This window comes from Somniosus microcephalus, chromosome 6 (assembly GCF_052327205.1).
Source record: "Somniosus microcephalus isolate GS21.2 chromosome 6, FLI_Smic_1.0, whole genome shotgun sequence".
In the NCBI taxonomy this organism is placed as follows: Eukaryota; Metazoa; Chordata; class Chondrichthyes; order Squaliformes; family Somniosidae; genus Somniosus; species Somniosus microcephalus.
Window position 1 is genome coordinate 174,693,281 of NC_140992.1, and position 18,300 is coordinate 174,711,580.

At 45.0% G+C, this 18,300-nt stretch overlaps 1 protein-coding gene across 1 annotated transcript in view; it reads left to right on the forward strand.

Annotated features, from left to right (window-relative positions):
• Window positions 1-752: 752 nt before the first annotated feature.
• The window catches only part of fcsk (fucose kinase), a 163,830-nt gene continuing 146,282 nt past the window's right edge, over window positions 753-18,300 (forward strand). The window contains exon 1 of the mRNA XM_085990959.1: window positions 753-1,000. Within this exon, the coding sequence (XP_085847085.1) occupies window positions 902-1,000 (99 nt within the window). The 5' untranslated portion in view covers window positions 753-901. The remainder of the gene's footprint in view (window positions 1,001-18,300) is intronic.

The following is an 18,300-nucleotide window of genomic DNA, read 5'->3' on the forward strand; positions in this document are numbered from 1 at the left end:
GGTTTAAATAAAATTGAAAAATAGATATTTCACAATAACATTATTAAATTTGTCCACAGAATTGTCTTTTATATCTTTCAATGCTTTTATTAGGGTTTTTGCTTGAAGGCCTCAGCTTTTCCAAAAGCCTGGGCTTAGACTTAATATTTTTGCCCAGAACTGTGATTCTGAGCCGAGTTTGGATTGTGCAGTCTGAGTATGTGCAGTGTACTTGATGATGCCATGATGCATCAGCACTGTTCAGTCAGCTGTACTGATGGAATATTACTCCTTGGTTTCTAACAGTTTCTACGCATTAGCTTTTCTTTAAATAATTTTGAAAGAGGAAGCTTTATAAGATAAAATGCATAGTATATAACAGGTTGCCATTGTATGAGAGAAAAATGACAATGCTTTGATTACACACTTGTAGCTTTTGTTTTGTGTTCTGTAAACTTTAAATGGCATATTAAGCTTGATGTAAGAATTAAAGCAAGCTACTGGGGTTAGAGAGAAACATCATAATGTTCAATTTGAAAAGAGTTGAATTTTGAAGCCAACTAATTATCTGACCTGTGTTTTGTTAACAGTTAAAAACATAATTGCTAATTCCTTACACCTGAGATCAGAGGGAAAAAATTAGCCCAGGTTCCCACTGCTAATCACTATGCAGTTACCCCTGCTGGACATTTCACTTGTGTAGATGTGAAGCGTGGACAGGTTCAGACTTGAATGTGATGTCCCCCCCCCCGCCCCCAAACAGCAGATTCTGGTGACACTCACAATCTAGTCTCGCACAAGAAGAGTGACAATTCGCACGAGCTCTGGAGAGACATTGATACCCGTGAAACAGTACCACAGCATTAGCCAGCACCTTCAGAAGAGATGGGAAGTGCATAGGCGGGAAACAAAGTTGAGACAGATGCGTTGCAGCAAGTATCCTAAACAATGTCTTATCTCTTTGTTGCAGGTTGTCACCTCCGATGTACTGCAGACAGCACGAATACTGATCCTCCACATGGTGAGTCACCAGAGCCCAGCCTTCAGCTGATGTGATAACCATAAGGAGGGAGGTGGGTCACAAAGGGTTGATGTAGATCTCACTTTGATTTGAGGCTGGAAGTAGCAATGAACACCAAACGCATCTCTCGCTAACCACCTTTCATTTAGATTTTCTCTGTAGATTTCTGTGATGGTCAGATGTCACAGTTTTCCTTTTTCCAGGATGAACATATTTCTCTCACGCTGAGCTCACTCGGCGCTTCCCACAGTTTTTCCTGTAATTAGTGTGACAGCTCCCTGAGACCGAGTGAGCTGGGCTGTCTCTGTGCAGCTTTCATAGTCTCATCAAGAAAGAAAGAACTTGCATTTATATAGCGCCTTTCACGGCCTCAGGACGTCCCAAAGCGCTTTACAGCCAATGAAGTACTTTTGAAGTGTAGTCACTGTCGTAATGTGGGAAAGGCGGCAGCCAATCTGTGCACAGCAAGCTCCCACAAACAGCAATGTGATAATGACCAGATCATCTGTTTCAGTGACGTTGGTTGAGGGATAAATATTGGCCAGGTCACCGGGGAGAACTCCCCCGCTCTTCATTGAACCAGTGCCGTGGGATCTTTTACATCCACCTGAGAGGGAAGATGAGGCCTCGGTTTAACGTCTCATCCAAAAGGCAGCACCTCCGACAGTGCAGCACTCCCTCAGTACTGTGCTGGAGTGTCAGCCTGAATTATGGGTTCAAGTCTTTAGAGTGGGGCTTGAATACACAACCTTCTGACTCAGAGGCGAGAGTGACCACTAAACCTAAGAGGGAGTAAAACACTGATAATAAAAGCACTAAGGACAGAGAGCCCGATGGCTCACTGCGCAAGTACGCTGCCCAGTGTTCTACAGATGAGGGCGGTCCCAGACTTAGTCCCGAGTCTGCGCTCAATTTGCTGATGTAACCTGGGCCAGCATTGGGGCTAAAGTTGGCGTTAACAAACCTGGGGTCAGGAGGGATAAAAATTGACCAGGTTTCCCATTCTTGTTTGAGATCCAGTGCCCTCTACTGGAAAGTAGATGTTGGGTGAGGATAAGATCAGGTTTTGCTATAATGCCCTCGCACTCCCATCCCCAACAATCCAGTCACCTGCCAGCACTCAGTGCCTGACCACTGGGGAAGCTGGTGGCCTGGAACTCGACCCTCCAAGGAGTCTGTATCATACTGGCTGGTGCAATTGCCCATTAAGCCTGGGGAGTGGTGGACCTGTGGAACAGGCTGCTGGCTCATGCAGTGAACACTGATTCGCTGAATTGCCTCAAGCGACAGCTGGACCTGTTTCTGGCTGGGGAGGAGATCACCATGTACAAGAGGTAGGCATTCTGTCACGTAAATCAGAGCCGATGTCATTTCCTGGACTAGTTTTGAGCGCCTGGCGGTGGGGGGGCGGTGTTGGAGAGGAATTTTCCGGTTTCCTTCTCTCTAATTGACCTGTGTTTCTGTCTGTTTATTGCCTCTCCCAGGAGATCACATGGCTCTGGGTGGGGTGACGAGTGTCTGTATTTTGACAAGACATCGCAACTGGATGGATCAGCAGATCTTTCCTGTCTACTATTTTCATACGTTTATATCAGAGAATGGTTCTCAAAGCATGAGGAAGAATTTAGGAAGATAAATTGAAATAAAAATACCGACAGTTTCAAGTTCATTTTAGAGTGACTACACTCAAGTTTGGGCTGATAAGTGGCAGGTAACATTCATGCCACACAAATACCAGGCAATGACCATCTCCAACAAGCGAGAGTCTTACCACCACCCCTTGACATTCAATGACATTACCATCGTCGCATTCCCCACCATCAACATCCTGGGGGTCATCATTGACCAGAAACTTAACTGGACCAGCCACATAAATACTGTGGCTACAAGAGCTGGTCAGAGGCTAGGTATTCTGCGGTGAATGACTCACCTCCTGACTCCCCAAAGCCTTTCTACCATCTACAAGGCACAAGTCAGGAGAGTGATAAGAACATAAGAAATAGGAGCAGGAGTAGGCCATTCGGCCCTTCGAGCCTGCTCCGCCATTCAGTGAGATCATGGCTGATCTTCTGCCTCAACTACATTCACCAGTCCTATCGCCATATCACTTGATGCCCTTACAAGTCAGAAATCTATCGACTTCTGTTTTGAATATATCCAGTGATTGAGCCTTCACAGCCCTCTGGGGTAGAGAATTCCAAAGATTACCCTCTGTGTGAAGAAATTTCTTCTCATCTCAGTCCTGAATGGCCTACCCTTTATCCTGAGGCTGTGGCCCCTGGTTCTAGACTCCCAGCCAAGGGAGACATTCTCCCAGCATCCACCCTATCAAGCCCTGTAATAATTTTGTATGCTTTAATGAGATCCCCTCTCATTCTTCTGAATTCAAGAGAATACAGGCCTAGTTTACTCAATCTCTTCTCATACAACAGTCTCGCCATCCCAGGAATCAATCTCGTGAACCTTCGTTGCACTCCCTCTATGGCAAGTATATCCTTCCTTAGGTAATGATGGAATACTCACCACTTGCCTGGATGAGTGCAGTTCCAACAACACTCAAGAAGCTCAACACCATCCAGGACAAAGCAGCCCGCTTGATCGGCACCCCATCCACCACCTTAAACATTCACTCCCTCCACCACTGGCGCACTGGCTGCAGTGTGTACCATCTACAAAATGCATTGCAGCAACTCGTCAAGCCTTCTTCAACAGCACCTCCCAAACCCACGACCTCCACCACCTAGAAGGACAAGGGCAGCAGGCGCATGGGAACACCACCACCTCCAAGTTCTGCTCCAAGTCACACACCATCCTGACTTGGAAGTATATCGCCGATCCTTCATCGTCGCTGGGTCAAAATCCTGGAACTCCCTCCCCAACAGCACTGTGGGAGTACCTTCACCACAGGGACTGCAGCGGTGCAAGAAGGCAGCTCACCACCACCTTCTTAAGGACAATTAGGGATGGGCAATAAAGGCTGGCCTTGCCATTGACGCCCACATTCCGTGAATGAATAAGTTAAAAAAGACACGTACCAGAGGGCTGCAGGAGGATATTTAGGGATATTTTCCTACTGTTGTCCATTTTACCCTACATCTGCTCTTTTATGAAGGGGAAAATATACTCCATTGTGTTGACCTTGAACTCATCTGGTTAATTGGCAGCCTGAAAGTCACATGGAAGGAAAGGAATGTTTTATAATGATTTAGGAAGTGGAGAAGGAAGTAAATTAGAAATCAAAGTAAAATAAAGAAATGCTGAAAGGTAACCTAGAAGAAAATTAGAAGCAAAAAAAAATTTGGTGGTGAAATAATAATTTCTTCTGGAATGTTCTTAATAGACAGCGAATTGAAGAATGGGGCTGGGGGGGCCCATGGATAAAAGAGGTTCAGCATAAGACAACTTATTGAATGGCTAAATTTTCAACTGATTTCCTTTGGATTGGTTTTGACTGTGAAAGAAAGATGTGCATTTCTATAGCGCCTTTCTCAACCTCAGGCTGTCCCAAAGCGCTTTACAGCCAATGAAGTACTTCTGAAATGTAGTCACTGTTGTAATGTAGGAAACACAGCAGCCAATTTGGGCACAGCAAGATCCCAGAAACAGCATTGTGGTGATAACCAGATAATTTGTTTTAGTGGTGTTGGTTGAGGGATAAATATTGGTCAGGAAACCAGGAAAATTCCCTACTGAGAGGGCAGGCCGGGCCTTGATTTAGCATCTCATCTGAAAGATGGCACGTTGAACAATGCAGCACCCCCTCAGTACTGCACTAGAGTGTCAGCCTGAATTATGTGCTCAATTTGCTCAAGTGGGACTTGAACCCACAACCTTCTGACTTCAAGGCAAGAGTGATATACACTGAGCCACGGGTGAAACCTCAGGACTGCTCCTGATCCTGTCTCCTAATTGGCAAGTGACAGCTTGGTCAAGATAGTGCTTAGTAATGAAACGGGCACATCCCCTGTAGGCTCGGTGGTTGAATGCATTGCCTTGCGTTATGATGAGCCACACATAGCAAGGTTTGATCTTTGATCCGTGCTGTGTTAGCTGATCTCGGCCAGAGTGGGAGCAGTGGGCTGGAGTGGAGTTGACTTCAGCATTACTGGATCCAGAGGGTCAGCATTGCTTTCCATTCAACCCTGCAGTGAGTGTGTGAGAGCACTGGGTGAGGATAGACTGGGCCTTACTGTGATGCCCCAGGAGCTAACTACCCTGTTGACACTCACTTAAAGGCTCACACTTGCAAAATAGCCACTTGGCTGAGTGATGTCAGTTGAGCTGTACCCCTTCAGACTTCAGGAGAGGAGGGGAGAAAATTGTAAAAAATAAATTTTAAACAGACTATAAATAAGGGGAACATTGGCAGATTTTTTGCCAGGCTGGGATACAACAACTGGAAAAATGATAACATGCCAATATTACACTGTCAGCAGCACAGACCAAGCAGCCTGGATATCTGCAGTCAGAGAAAATGACTGCAGTGTAATTCAAGAGTATCCAGCGAAAGTAAAGTCAGCAAATCACAACCGGCGAGGGCTCAGGGGACAGGCCATGCCGTACAAATTTACTTTCAGAATGTGTCTGAGTCAATGGCGGACATTAATGTGCTTGGTATTATATATCTCAACTTCAGGAAACAGCTTTCACAGGAGACTTATAGCTGGGAGGAAATTATAAATTGGATAATAAATCGTCTGAACAAGAAGCAGAAAGAAGTCATCTATATTTTTTCCAGATTTTTTATTCCCCAATTTCTCCCCTACTCTTCCTAAAGGTGCTGAGATCTGATTCCACGGGCAGAAAATTATGCATTGTACTGTATTTGATGTTCACCAAGGAATTATCAGACAATACGACAAGAGCAAACCTGTAGTCCGCAGTGGCTCAGAGAGGAGGACAAGAGTCACAGTTTCAAACTAGTAAAAGCGCTTCTTCACAACACTTAGAATGGAGACCCAGGTAGAAGTGCAAACCCAGGAATCATTTAAGAAACAGTTAGATGTCATGATCCATCTACCAGTATGAGTCAGTACACATGGAACCGTACCCCAGTATGAGTCAGTATACATGGAACTGTACCCCAGTATGGGTCAGTATACATGGAACTGTACACCAGTATGAGTCAGTATACATGGAACCGTACCCCAATATGAGTCAGTACACATGGAACTGTACCCCAGTATGAGTCAGTACACATTGAACCGTACCCAAGTATGAGTCAGTACACATGGAACCGTCTCGCAGTATGAGTCAGTACACATTGAACCGTACCCCAGTATGAGTCAGTACACATGGAACCGTATCGCAGTATGAGTCAGTACACATGGAACCGTACCCCAGTATGAGTCAGTACACATGGAACCGTACCTCAGTATGAGTCAGTATACATGGAACCGTACCCCAGTATGAGTCAGTACACATGGAACCGTAACCCAGTATGAGTCAGTATACATGAAACTCTACCCCAGTATAAGTCAGCATACATGGAACCGTATCGCAGTATGAGTCAGTATACATTGAACTGTACCCCAGTATGAGTCAGTACGCATGGAACTGTACCACAGTATAAGTCAGTATACATGGAACTATACCTCAGTATGAGTCAGTATATATGGCACTGTACCCCAGTATGAGTCAGTATACATGGAACTGTACCACTGTATGAGTCAGTACACATGGAACCGTACCTCAATATGAGTCAGTACACATGGAACCGTACCTCAGTATGAGTCAGTATACATGGAACCGTACCCCAGTATGAGTCAGTACACATGGAACCGTACCCCAGTATGAGTCAGTACACATGGAACTGTACCTCAGTATGCGTCAATATACATGGAACCGTACCCAATATGAGTCAGTATACATGGAACCGTACCCCAGTATGAGTCAGTATGCAAGGAACTGTACCTCAGTATGAGGAGGTATACATGGAACCGCACCCCAGTATGAGTCAGTACACATGGAACCGTACCCCAGTATGAGTCAGTATACATGGAACTCTACCCCAGTATTAGTCAGTACACATGGAACTGTACCCCAGTATGAGTCAGTATACATGGAACCGTACCCCAGTATGAGTCAGTACACATGGAACCGTACCCCAGTATGAGTCAGTATACATGGAAACGTACCCCAGTATGAGTCAGTACACATGGAACTGCACCCCAGTATGAGTCAGTATACATGGAACAGTACGCCAGTATGAGTCAGTACACATGGAACCGTACCCCAGTATGAGTCAGTATACATGGAACCGTACCCCAGTATGAGTCAGTACACATGGAACCGTATCTCAGTATGAGTCAATACACATGGAACCGTACCTCAGTATGAGTCAGTATACATGGAACTCTACCCCAGTATTAGTCAGTACACATGGAACTGTACCCCAGTATGAGTCAGTATACATGGAACCGTACCCCAGTATGAGTCAGTACACATGGAACCGTACCCCAGTATGAGTCAGTATACATGGAACCGTACCCCAGTATGAGTCAATACACATGGAACCGTACCTCAGTATGAGTCAGTATACATGGAAACGTACCCCAGTATGAGTCAGTACACATGGAACTGTACCCCAGTATGAGTCAGTATACATGGAACAGTACGCCAGTATGAGTCAGTATACATGGAACCGTACCCCAGTATGAGTCAGTACACATGGAACCGTATCTCAGTATGAGTCAATACACATGGAACCGTACCTCAGTATGAGTCAGTATACATGGAACCGTACCCCAGTATTAGTCAGTACACATGGAACTGTACCCCAGTATGAGTCAGTATACTTGGAACTGTACCCCAGTATGAGTCAGTACACATGGAAATGTACCCCAGTATGAGTCAGTATACATGGAACTATACGCCAGTATGAGTCAGTATACATGGAACCGTACCCCAGTATGAGTCAGTACACATGGAACTGTACCTCAGTATGAGTCAGTATACATGGAACCGTACCCCAGTATGAGTCAGTACACATGGAACCGTATCTCAGTATGAGTCAATACACATGGAACCGTACCTCAGTATGAGTCAGTATACATGGAACCGTACCCCAGTATTAGTCAGTACACATGGAACTGTACCCCAGTATGAGTCAGTATACTTGGAACTGTACCCCAGTATGAGTCAGTACACATGGAAATGTACCCCAGTATGAGTCAGTATACATGGAACTATACGCCAGTATGAGTCAGTATACATGGAACCGTACCCCAGTATGAGTCAGTACACATGGAACTGTACCTCAGTATGAGTCAGTATACATGGAACCGTACCCCAGTATGAGTCAGTACACATGGAACCGTATCCCAGTATGAATCAGTACACATTGAACAGTTCCCCAGTATGAGTCAATACACATGGAACCGTACCCCAGGATGAGTCTGAACACATGGACCCGTACCCCAGGATGAGTCTGAACACACGGAACCGTACCCCAGTATGAGTCAGTACACATGGAACCGTACCCCAGTATGAGTCAGTACACATGGAACCGTACCCCAGTATGAGTCAGCACACATGGACCCGTACCCGAGTATGAGTCAGTACACATGGAACTGTACCCCAGTATGAGTCTGTATACATGGAACTGTACCCCAGTATGAGTCAGTATACATGGAACCGTACCCCAGTATGAGTCAGTACACATGGAACCGTACCCCAGTATGAGTCAGTACACATGGACGCGTACCCCAGAATGAGTCAATACACATGGAACCGTACCTCAGTATGAGTCAGTACACATGGAACTGTACCCAAGTATGAGTCAGTAGACACGGAACCGTACCCCAGTATGAGTCAGTATACATGGAACTGTACCCCAGTATGAGTCAGTATACATGGAACCGTACCCCAGTATGAGTCAGTACACATGGAACTGTACCTCAGTATGAGTCTGAACACATGGAACTGTACCCCAGTATGAGTCAGTATACATGGAACTGTACCCCAGTATGAGTCCGTATACATGGAACCGTACCCCAGTATGAGTCAGTATACATGGAACTGTACCCCAGAATGAGTCAGTATACATGGAACCGTACCTCAGTATGAGTCAGTACACATGGAACCGTACCCCAGTATGAGTCAGTTTACTTGGAAACGTACCCCAGTATGAGTCAGTACACATGGAACTGTACCCCAGTGTGAGTCAGTATACATGGAACCGTACCTCAGTATGAGTCAGTATACATGGAACCGTACCTCAGTATGAGTCAGTACACATGGAACTGTACCCCAGTATGAGTCAGTATACATGGAACCGTACCTCAGTATGAGTCTATACACATGGAACTGTACCCCAGTATGAGTCAGTGTACATGGAACCGTTCCCCAGTATGAGTCAGTACACATGGAACCGTACCCCAGTATGAGTCAGTATACATGGAACCGTACCCCAGTATGAATCAGTACACATTGAACAGTTCCCCAGTATGAGTCAATACACATAGAACCGTACCCCAGTATGAGTCAGTACACATGGACCCGTACCCCAGAATGAGTCAATACACATGGAACCGCACCCCAGAATGAGTCAGTACACATGGAACCGTTTTATATCAGTATGAGTCAGTACACATGGAACCGTACCTCAGTATGAGTCTGAACACATGGAACTGTACCCCAGTATGAGTCAGTATACATGGAACCGTACCCCAGTATGAGTCAGTATACATGGAACCGTACCTCAGTATGAGTCAGTATACATGGAACTGTACCCCAGCATGAGTCAGTACACATGGAACCGTACCCCAGCATGAGTCAGTACACATGGAACCGTACCTCAGTATGAGTCAGTATACATGGAACCGTACCCCAGTATGAGTCAGTACACATGGAACTGAACCCCAGTATGAGTCAGTACACATGGAACCATACCCCAGTATGAGTCAGTACACATGGAACTGTACCCCAGTATGAGTCAGTATACATGGAACTGTACCCCAGGATGAGTCAGTACACATGGAACTGTACCCCAGTATGAGTCAGTACACATGGAACCATACCTCAGTATGAGTCAGTACACATGGAACTGTACCCCAGTATGAGTCAGTATACATGGAACTGTACCCCAGGATGAGTCAGTACACATGGAACTGTACCCCAGTATGAGTCAGTACACATGGAACCATACCTCAGTATGAGTCAGTATACATGGAAGTGTACCCCAGTATGAGTCAGTACACATGGAACCATATCCCAGTATGAGTCAGTATACATGGTACCGTACCCCAGTATGAGTCAGTACACATGGAACCGTACCCGAGTATGAGTCAGTATACATGGAACCGTACCCCAGTATGAGTCAGTATACATGGAACTGTACCCCAGTATGAGTCAGTACACATGGAACCGTACCCCAGTATGAGTCAGTACACATGGAACCGTACCTCAGTATGAGTCTGAACACATGGAACCGTACCTCAGTATGAGTCTGAACACATGGAACTGTACCCCAGTATGAGTCAGTACACATGGAACCGTACCCCAGTATGAGTCAGTACACATGGAACCGTACCTCAGTATGAGTCAGTACACATTTAACCGTACCTCAGTATGAGTCTGAACACATGGAACCGTACCCCAGTATGAGTCAGTGCACGTGGACCCGTTCCCCAGTATGTGTCAGTACGCTTGGAACCGTACCTCAGTATGAGTCAGTACACATGGACCCATACCCCAGTATGAGTCAGTCCACATTGAACTGGAACCATGTGGTACCTATTTAAAGGCTTTCCTAAATTCCAGCTACACTGCATCCACTGCAATTGCCCCATCTGTCACCTCTCTTACCGCTTCAAAGAATTCTACGAGGTTTGTCAATCACAATTGGCCCTTTTGAAATCCATGTTGGCTGCTTCTAAATATTTTCTCTTTATCCTTATCTACCTTCGATAAGGTACCGCATAGTTGACTCATGACTATGGTCAGAAAATGTAGAGTCAGGGGACAAGTAGCAGAATGGATAGCAAGCTGGCTACAAAACAGAAAGCTGAGAGTAGGGGTTAAAGGTCGTTTCTCAGGCTGGCAAACAGTGGGAAGTGGTATTCCACAAGGATCGGTTCTGGGACCACTGTTGTTCACCATTTACATAAACAATTTGGTCTCTGGAATCAGAAATATAATTTCAAAATTTGCAAATGTCTCATAATTGGGGGGATTATTTAATGCAGAGGAGGACTGCAGCAAAATACAGGAAGACATTAATAAACTTGCAGAATGGGCATGTAATTGACAAATAAACTTCAAAATAGCTAAGTGTGAGATGGCAGATTTTGGTAGGAAGAATAAGGAGGCCACATACTCCTTGGAAAATATGTATCTAAATGGGGTAAAGGAGCGGCAGGATCTAGGGGTACAGATACACAAATCACTAAAAGTAGCGACACAGGTTAATTAGGCCATTTAAAAAAAGCAAACAAAGCACTGGTGTTCATTTCTAGAGGGATAGAATTAAAAAGCAGCGAAGCTAAGTTAAACTTGTATAGTACCTTGGTTAGACCATACTTGGAGCACTGTCTCCATATTATGAAAAGGATATAGAGGCACTGGAGAATGTTCAAAAAAGATTTCCAAGGATGATACCAGAACTGAGAGGTTGTGCTTATTGGGAAAGATTGAACAGGCTAGGGCTCTTTTCTCTAGAAAAGAGAAGACTGAGGGGTGACCTAATAGAAGTCTTTAAGATTATGAAAGTGTTTGATAGGGTAGATATAGTGAATATGTTTCCACATGCAGGGGAGAACAGAACTAGGGGCCATAAATATAAGATCGTCACTAATAAATCCAATAGGGAATCAGGAGAAACTTCTTTGCCCAGAGCATGGTTAGAATGTGGAATTCGCTACCACAAGGAGTAGTTGAGGTGAATAGCATAGATACATTTAAGGGGAAGCTAGATAAGCACATGAGGGAGAAAGGGATAGAAGGATATGTTGATGGGGTGAGATGAAGAGGGCGGGAGGAGGCTCGTGTGGAGCATAAACATTGGCATAGACCAGTTGGGCCGAATGGCCTGTTTCTGTGCAGTAAATACTATGTAATACAATGTAATGTAATATGTGGTAATTTCATCCTTATTCAAAGACTTTAAGATTTTCCCTACCACAGATGTTAAGCTACCTGGCCTGTAATTACCTGGGTTAGCTCTCCAGTCCACCAGCACACATTCACTACTATTGGCCTCAGTCCCTTCTGGAGGAGGGAGGGAAAAGAAATCTGTCAGGGTTGCAATGATCCTCTGCCACAGAATGCAAGGCCAGATTGGGGGTTCACCTGAGATGCCCTCCAAGGTCGATTAGCCTGCTGCCTCTCACTGCCTAGGCTCTGGGCTCACACCTGGATGAGGTACTGCAGGAGTCAGCACCCTCAGGAGAAATCTGGGGAGAGAAAACAACCTTCAGCTAGCAGAGGACTCTGCACTACCAGTCAGCATGAAAAATTAACAGAATAAATGCTTAGCTGATCCAAATATAAATCTCCATAGTAACGCGTACAAGCCAGTCACCATGTACAGCAGCGGAAAGTGCTCTTCAGGGAAATACTGGTCCAGAGTGCGACAGTACTGAAACGCACAGGTCATGGGATAGCAAGACGGCTCTAAATGTTGGGGATCAATTGAATAGTGCCATGGGTTCCTTTTACATCCACCTGAGATAGCAGATGGTGCCTCAGTTTAACGTCTCATCTGAAAGATGGGACCTCCGACAGTGCAGCACTCCCCTCAGCACTGCATTGGGAGTGTCAGCCTAGAATTTGTGTTCAAGACTCTGGAGCACGACCTGAACCACAACCTTCTGACTCAGAGGCGAGAACGCTACCCACCTAGCCACGGCTGACACTCCAGATGAATGATACAGACCATCTAAGCAACCGCAAACATGGCAACTGTTCATAGAGTTGGCAGAGGAAGCCTTTTTAAAGAATGTATTGAAGTACAGCCTGAAGCTGTATGTACTGACGCAAGCAACTGGGAACAGCAACACTTCCAACAGCAGCAAGACCAGTGGCGTTTGTATGCACTTGCTGCAGGAAGCCCTGTGCTTCACAGATCAAACCACACGGCCACGAGTGGGACACAGCACATCAATAATCAACCAGCCATCTTTATGATCAAAAGATTACCAATCATAACTAGCCACAGAACCAATCCTATATGTGCGGGAGTAGCTGACCTGCACTTGCCGATTCCAAATGTCAGACCGGTTCAGTGGTAGCACTGCAGCCTCAAAAATAAGAGCGCAGGCTCAAACCCCACCAGGACTTGAGTATGTAACCAGGCTGACGCTTGAGCAGTATTGAGGGAGTGCAGCACTGTCGGAGGTGCCGTCTTTTGGCTGAGACTTTAAACTGAAGTCCCTTCCGTTGGGACAGCCTTCACTTGAACCCTGCTGGGACCAGTGACCTGACGAATCGAATAACTAGGGCAGTAGATAGGGCTTTAAACTAAATAGTGGTGGGGAGGGTTCAAGCGAGAGGAAATTTAGAAAGTTAAAGAGAAAGAACAGGGCAATAGTGCAGGATAGCGATATGGGCAATGAAAAGCAGAGTGTGACAGGAAGGGACAGAGCATACAAACATAAGAGTGCACCAGCAAAGTCAGAGTAGGGAAAAATGATAAAAAGACAAAATGAAAGGCTCTTTATCTGAATGCACGCAGCATTTGCAACAAGATAGATGAATTGATGGCACAAATAGAAATAAATGGGTATGATCTAATAGCCATCACAGAGACGAGGTTGCAATGTGACCAGGCTGGGAACTGAATATTCAGGGGTATTTGACATTTTGGAAGGATAGACAGAAAGGAAAAGGAGGTGGGGTAGCTCTGTTAATAAAGGATGAGATCAGTACAATAGTCAGAAATGATCTTGGCTTGGAAGTTCCAGATGTAGAATCAATTTGGGTGGAGATAAGACATTACAGAGACGTGGTTGCAGGGTAACCAAAGCTGGGACCTGAATGTTCCAGGGTACTCAACATTTAAGAAGGACAGACAAAAAGGAAAAGGAGGTGGCGTATCGCTGTTAATAAGGGATGAGATCGGTACGGTACAGATAAAAGATCTTGGCTCGGCAGATCGTGATGTAGAACTGGAATCAGTTTGGTGGAGCTAAGAAACAGCAAAGGGTGGAAAACATTGGTGGGAGTTGTGTATAGGCCACCAAACAGGAATGGTAATGTAGGGCACGATATCAATCAAGAGATTAGAAGTGCATGTAACAAGGGCAATACGGTAATCATGGGGGACTTTCATCGACATATTGACTGGGCAAATCAAATTACCACTAATGGTGTGGAGGACGAATTCTTGGAATGCATGCGAGATGGTTTCCTGGATCAGTATGTGGAGGAACCAACCAGGGAACAGGCTATTCTGGATCTGGTACTGTGTAATGAGAAAGGGCTAATCAATAATCTTGTGGTAAAGGGGCCTTTAGGAACAAGTGACCATAATATGATTGAATTTTACATTAAGTTTGCGAGTGATGTAGTCCAATCTGAAACTAAGGTCTTCAATCTAAACAGAGGAAACTACAAGTTTATGAGGGACAAGTTGGCCATGGTAGATTAGGAGGCTACACTAAAAGGTATGAAGGTGGACATACAATGGCTAACATTCAAGGAAATAATGCATAATTTGCAACAAACATATATTCCTCTAGGGCATAAAAACCCAAAAGGAAAAGTGATCCAATCATGGCTAACAAAAGAAATTAAAGCTAGTATTAAGTCACAGGAGGAAGCTTATAAAGTTGCCGGAAAAAGCGGTCAGCCTGAGGATTGGGATCTTTTTAGAAATCAGCAAAGTGGGACCAAGAAATTGATAAAGAAAGGGAAAATGGAATATGAGCACAAACTAGCAAAAAGTATAAAAACGGATAGTAAAAGCTTCTATAGGTATGTGAAAAGGAAAAGACTGGTGAAGGTAAATGTAGGTCCTTTACAGTCAGAGGCGGAAGAATTTATCATGGGGAATGAGGAAATGGCAGAGAAATTAAATAAATACTTTGTTTCTGTCTTCACGGAGGAAGACACAAAAAACCTCCCAGAAATACGAGAAAACCAAGGGTGTGACAAGAATGAGGAACTTAAAGAAATTATTATCAGTAAAAAAACAGTACTAGCAAAATTAATGGGACTAAAAGTCGATAAATCCCAAGGACCGGATGACCTACATCCTAGCGGTTTGAAAGAAGTGGCCATTGGAATAGTGGACGCATTGGTTGTCATCTTCCAAAATTCTATAGATTCTGAACGGTTCCTACAGATTGGAGGATAGCAAATGTAACCCCGCTATTTAAGAAAGGAGGGAGAGAGAAAACGGGGAACTACAGACCTGTTAGCCTCACATCAGTAGTTGGGAAAATGCTGGAATCTATTATAAAGGATGCAATAACTGGGCACTTAGAAACTAATAGTAAGATTGGGCAGAGTCAACATGGATTTATGAAAGGGAAATCCTGTTTGACAAACCTATTGGAGTTCTTTGAGGATGTAACTAGTGGAGTAGACAAAGGGGAACTGGTAGATGTGATGTATCTGGATTTTCAGAAGGCCTTCGATAAGGTCCCACACAAGAGGTTGGTGAACAAAATTAGGGCACATGGAATTGGGGGTAATATACTAGCATGGATTGAGAATTAGTTAACAGACAGAAAACTAAGAATAGGGATAAATGGGTCTTTTTCAGGATGGCAGGCTGTGACTAGTGGGGTACCGCAATGATTGGTGCTTGGGCCCCAGCTATTCACAATCTATATCAATGATTTGGATGAGGGAACTAAATGTAACATTTCCAAATTTGCTGATGATACAAAGCTAGGTGGCAGTGTCAGTTGCGAAGAGGATGCGAAGAGGCTTCAAGGGGATCTCGACCAGCTCAGTGAAAAAACAGAAAGGCAGAGTATTTCCTAAATGGTGAAAGATTGGGGAATGCAGATGCTCGAAGGGACCTGGGTGTCCTTGTACATGAGTCACTGAAAGTGAATGTGCAGGTGCAGCAAGCCATTAGGAAGGTAAATGGTATGCTGGCCTTCATTACAAGAGGATGTGAGTACAGGAGTAAAGAAGTCTTACTCTAATGATATAGGGCCTTGGTGAGACTACACCTGGAGTACTGTGTACAATTTTGGTCTCCTTACCTAAGGAAGGATATACTTGCCATAGAGGGAGTGCAACGAAGGTTCACGAGATTGATTCCTGGAATGGCGGGACTGTCATATGAGAAGAGATTGAGTAAACTAGGTCTGTATTCTCTTGAATTCAGAAGAATGAGAGGGGATCTCATTGAAGCATACAAAATTATTACAGGGCTTGATAGGATGGATGCTGGGAGAATGTCTCCCTTGGCTGGGGAGTCTAGAACCAGGGGCCACAGCCTCAAGATAAAGGGTAGGCCATTCAGGACTGAGATCAGAAGAACTTTCTTCACACAGAGGGTGGTGAATCTTTGGAATTCTCTACCCCAGAGGGCTGTGGAGGCTCAGTCATTGGGAATATTCAAAACAGAAGTCGATAGATTTCTGACTAGTAAGGGCATCAAGGGATATGGCGATAGGGCCGGTGAATGGAGTTGAGGCAGAAGATCAGCCACGATCTCATTGAATAGCGGAGCAGGCTCGAAGGGCCGAATGGCCTACTCCTGCTCCTATTTCTTATGTTCTTATGTAAATAGTAAGGGAAAGAAAGCAATGGTGGGAGTAGTCTATAGGCCCCCTAATAGTAGCTACACTATAGGAGAGTATAAATCAAGAAATAATGGGGACTTGTAAGAAAGGTACTGCAATAATCGTGGGCGATTTTAATCTTTATATAGTTTGGACAAATCAAATTGGCAAAAGCAGCCTTGAGGACGAGTTCATAGAGTGTATTCGGGACAGTTTCTTGGAACAATACATTGTGGAACCGACCAGGGAGCAGGCTATTTTAGATCTGGTAATGTGTAATGAAACAGGATTAATTAATGATCTCATAGTAAAGAATCCTCTGGGGGAAAGTGATCATAACATGATAGAATTCCACATTTAGTTTGAAGGTGAGAAACTTGGGTCTGAAACTAGAGTACAGGAAACTCTCTTTTTACCGGCACCTAAATAACCGGAAATCTCTCTTAACCGGCAAAATTCAGGAGTAGGTTCAGGTAAGTATTACTTCATATTAGTGGCCGTGTAACCGGGGTTCCTGGATCTGTGGCTGTGTAACCGGGGTTCCTGCACCTGTTGCCATGCAACAGGGACGCCTGGATCTGTGGCCGTGTAACTGGGGTTCCTGCACATGTTGCCATGCAACAGGGACACCTGGATCTGTAGCCGTGTAACTGGGGTTCCTGCACATGTTGCTATGCAACAGGAACACCTGGATCTGTGGCCGTGTACGGGGCTCTCGTACCTTAGTAAGTATACCTCTCTGTAATCCAGACTTTTTGATCAACCAGCACCACGCCGGTCCCGTCGGTGCCGGATAAAAAAGAGTTTCCTGTATTAAACTTAAATAAAGGCAATTACAAAGGTATGAGGAGAGAGTTGGCTAAAGTGGACTGGGAAAATAGCTTAGAAGGTAAGTCGGTAGAAAAGCAGTGGCAGACATTTAAAGAGATATTTCATGACTCTCAACAAAGATATATTTCAGTGAGAAGGAAAGAACCATGGAAGTTAAGGATCTTCTTCTTCTCCTCCTTAGGCAGTCCCTCGGAACCGAGGATGACTTGCTTCCACATTAAAAATGAGTTCTCAGGTGACTGATGAGTCCAATGCGGGACCTACATTCACTGTCACAGGTGGGGCAGACGGTGGTTGAAGGGGCGGGTGGCTGGGGTGCTTGGGTTGACGTGCGCTCCTTGCGCTGCCTGCACTTGGCTTCCGCTTGTTCCCGGCGAAGAGACTCAAGGGGCTCGAATTTCACTGGGCCGTTGAAGCGGGATTGGAGGTGTGTGGGGGGTTAAAATTGCAAAAACTGGCGGGCAGGCCCAACCCCACCTCCATCCCGCCTCCAAGCAATTTTCATTAAATCATGTCTACTGGTCCCGTCTCCAAGAGGCGGAATAGGCCGTTAAGGCCCTTAACAAGCACTAAGTTGCCTCTATAATGCCATTTTGATAGGCCTTTGTGATTTTAACCCTTTTCCCACGTAAAGCACGCCTGTTCTGAAACACGACGGTGAGACCTGGCGGTAGCACAATTGGATTGCTGACTATAAGCTGCAGCTCAACCATTAAGTATGAGATTTGATCAGCCATCATTTGCAGGTGGCAGGACTTTGTTGTCTCAGGTCTAGGGGAACTTTTA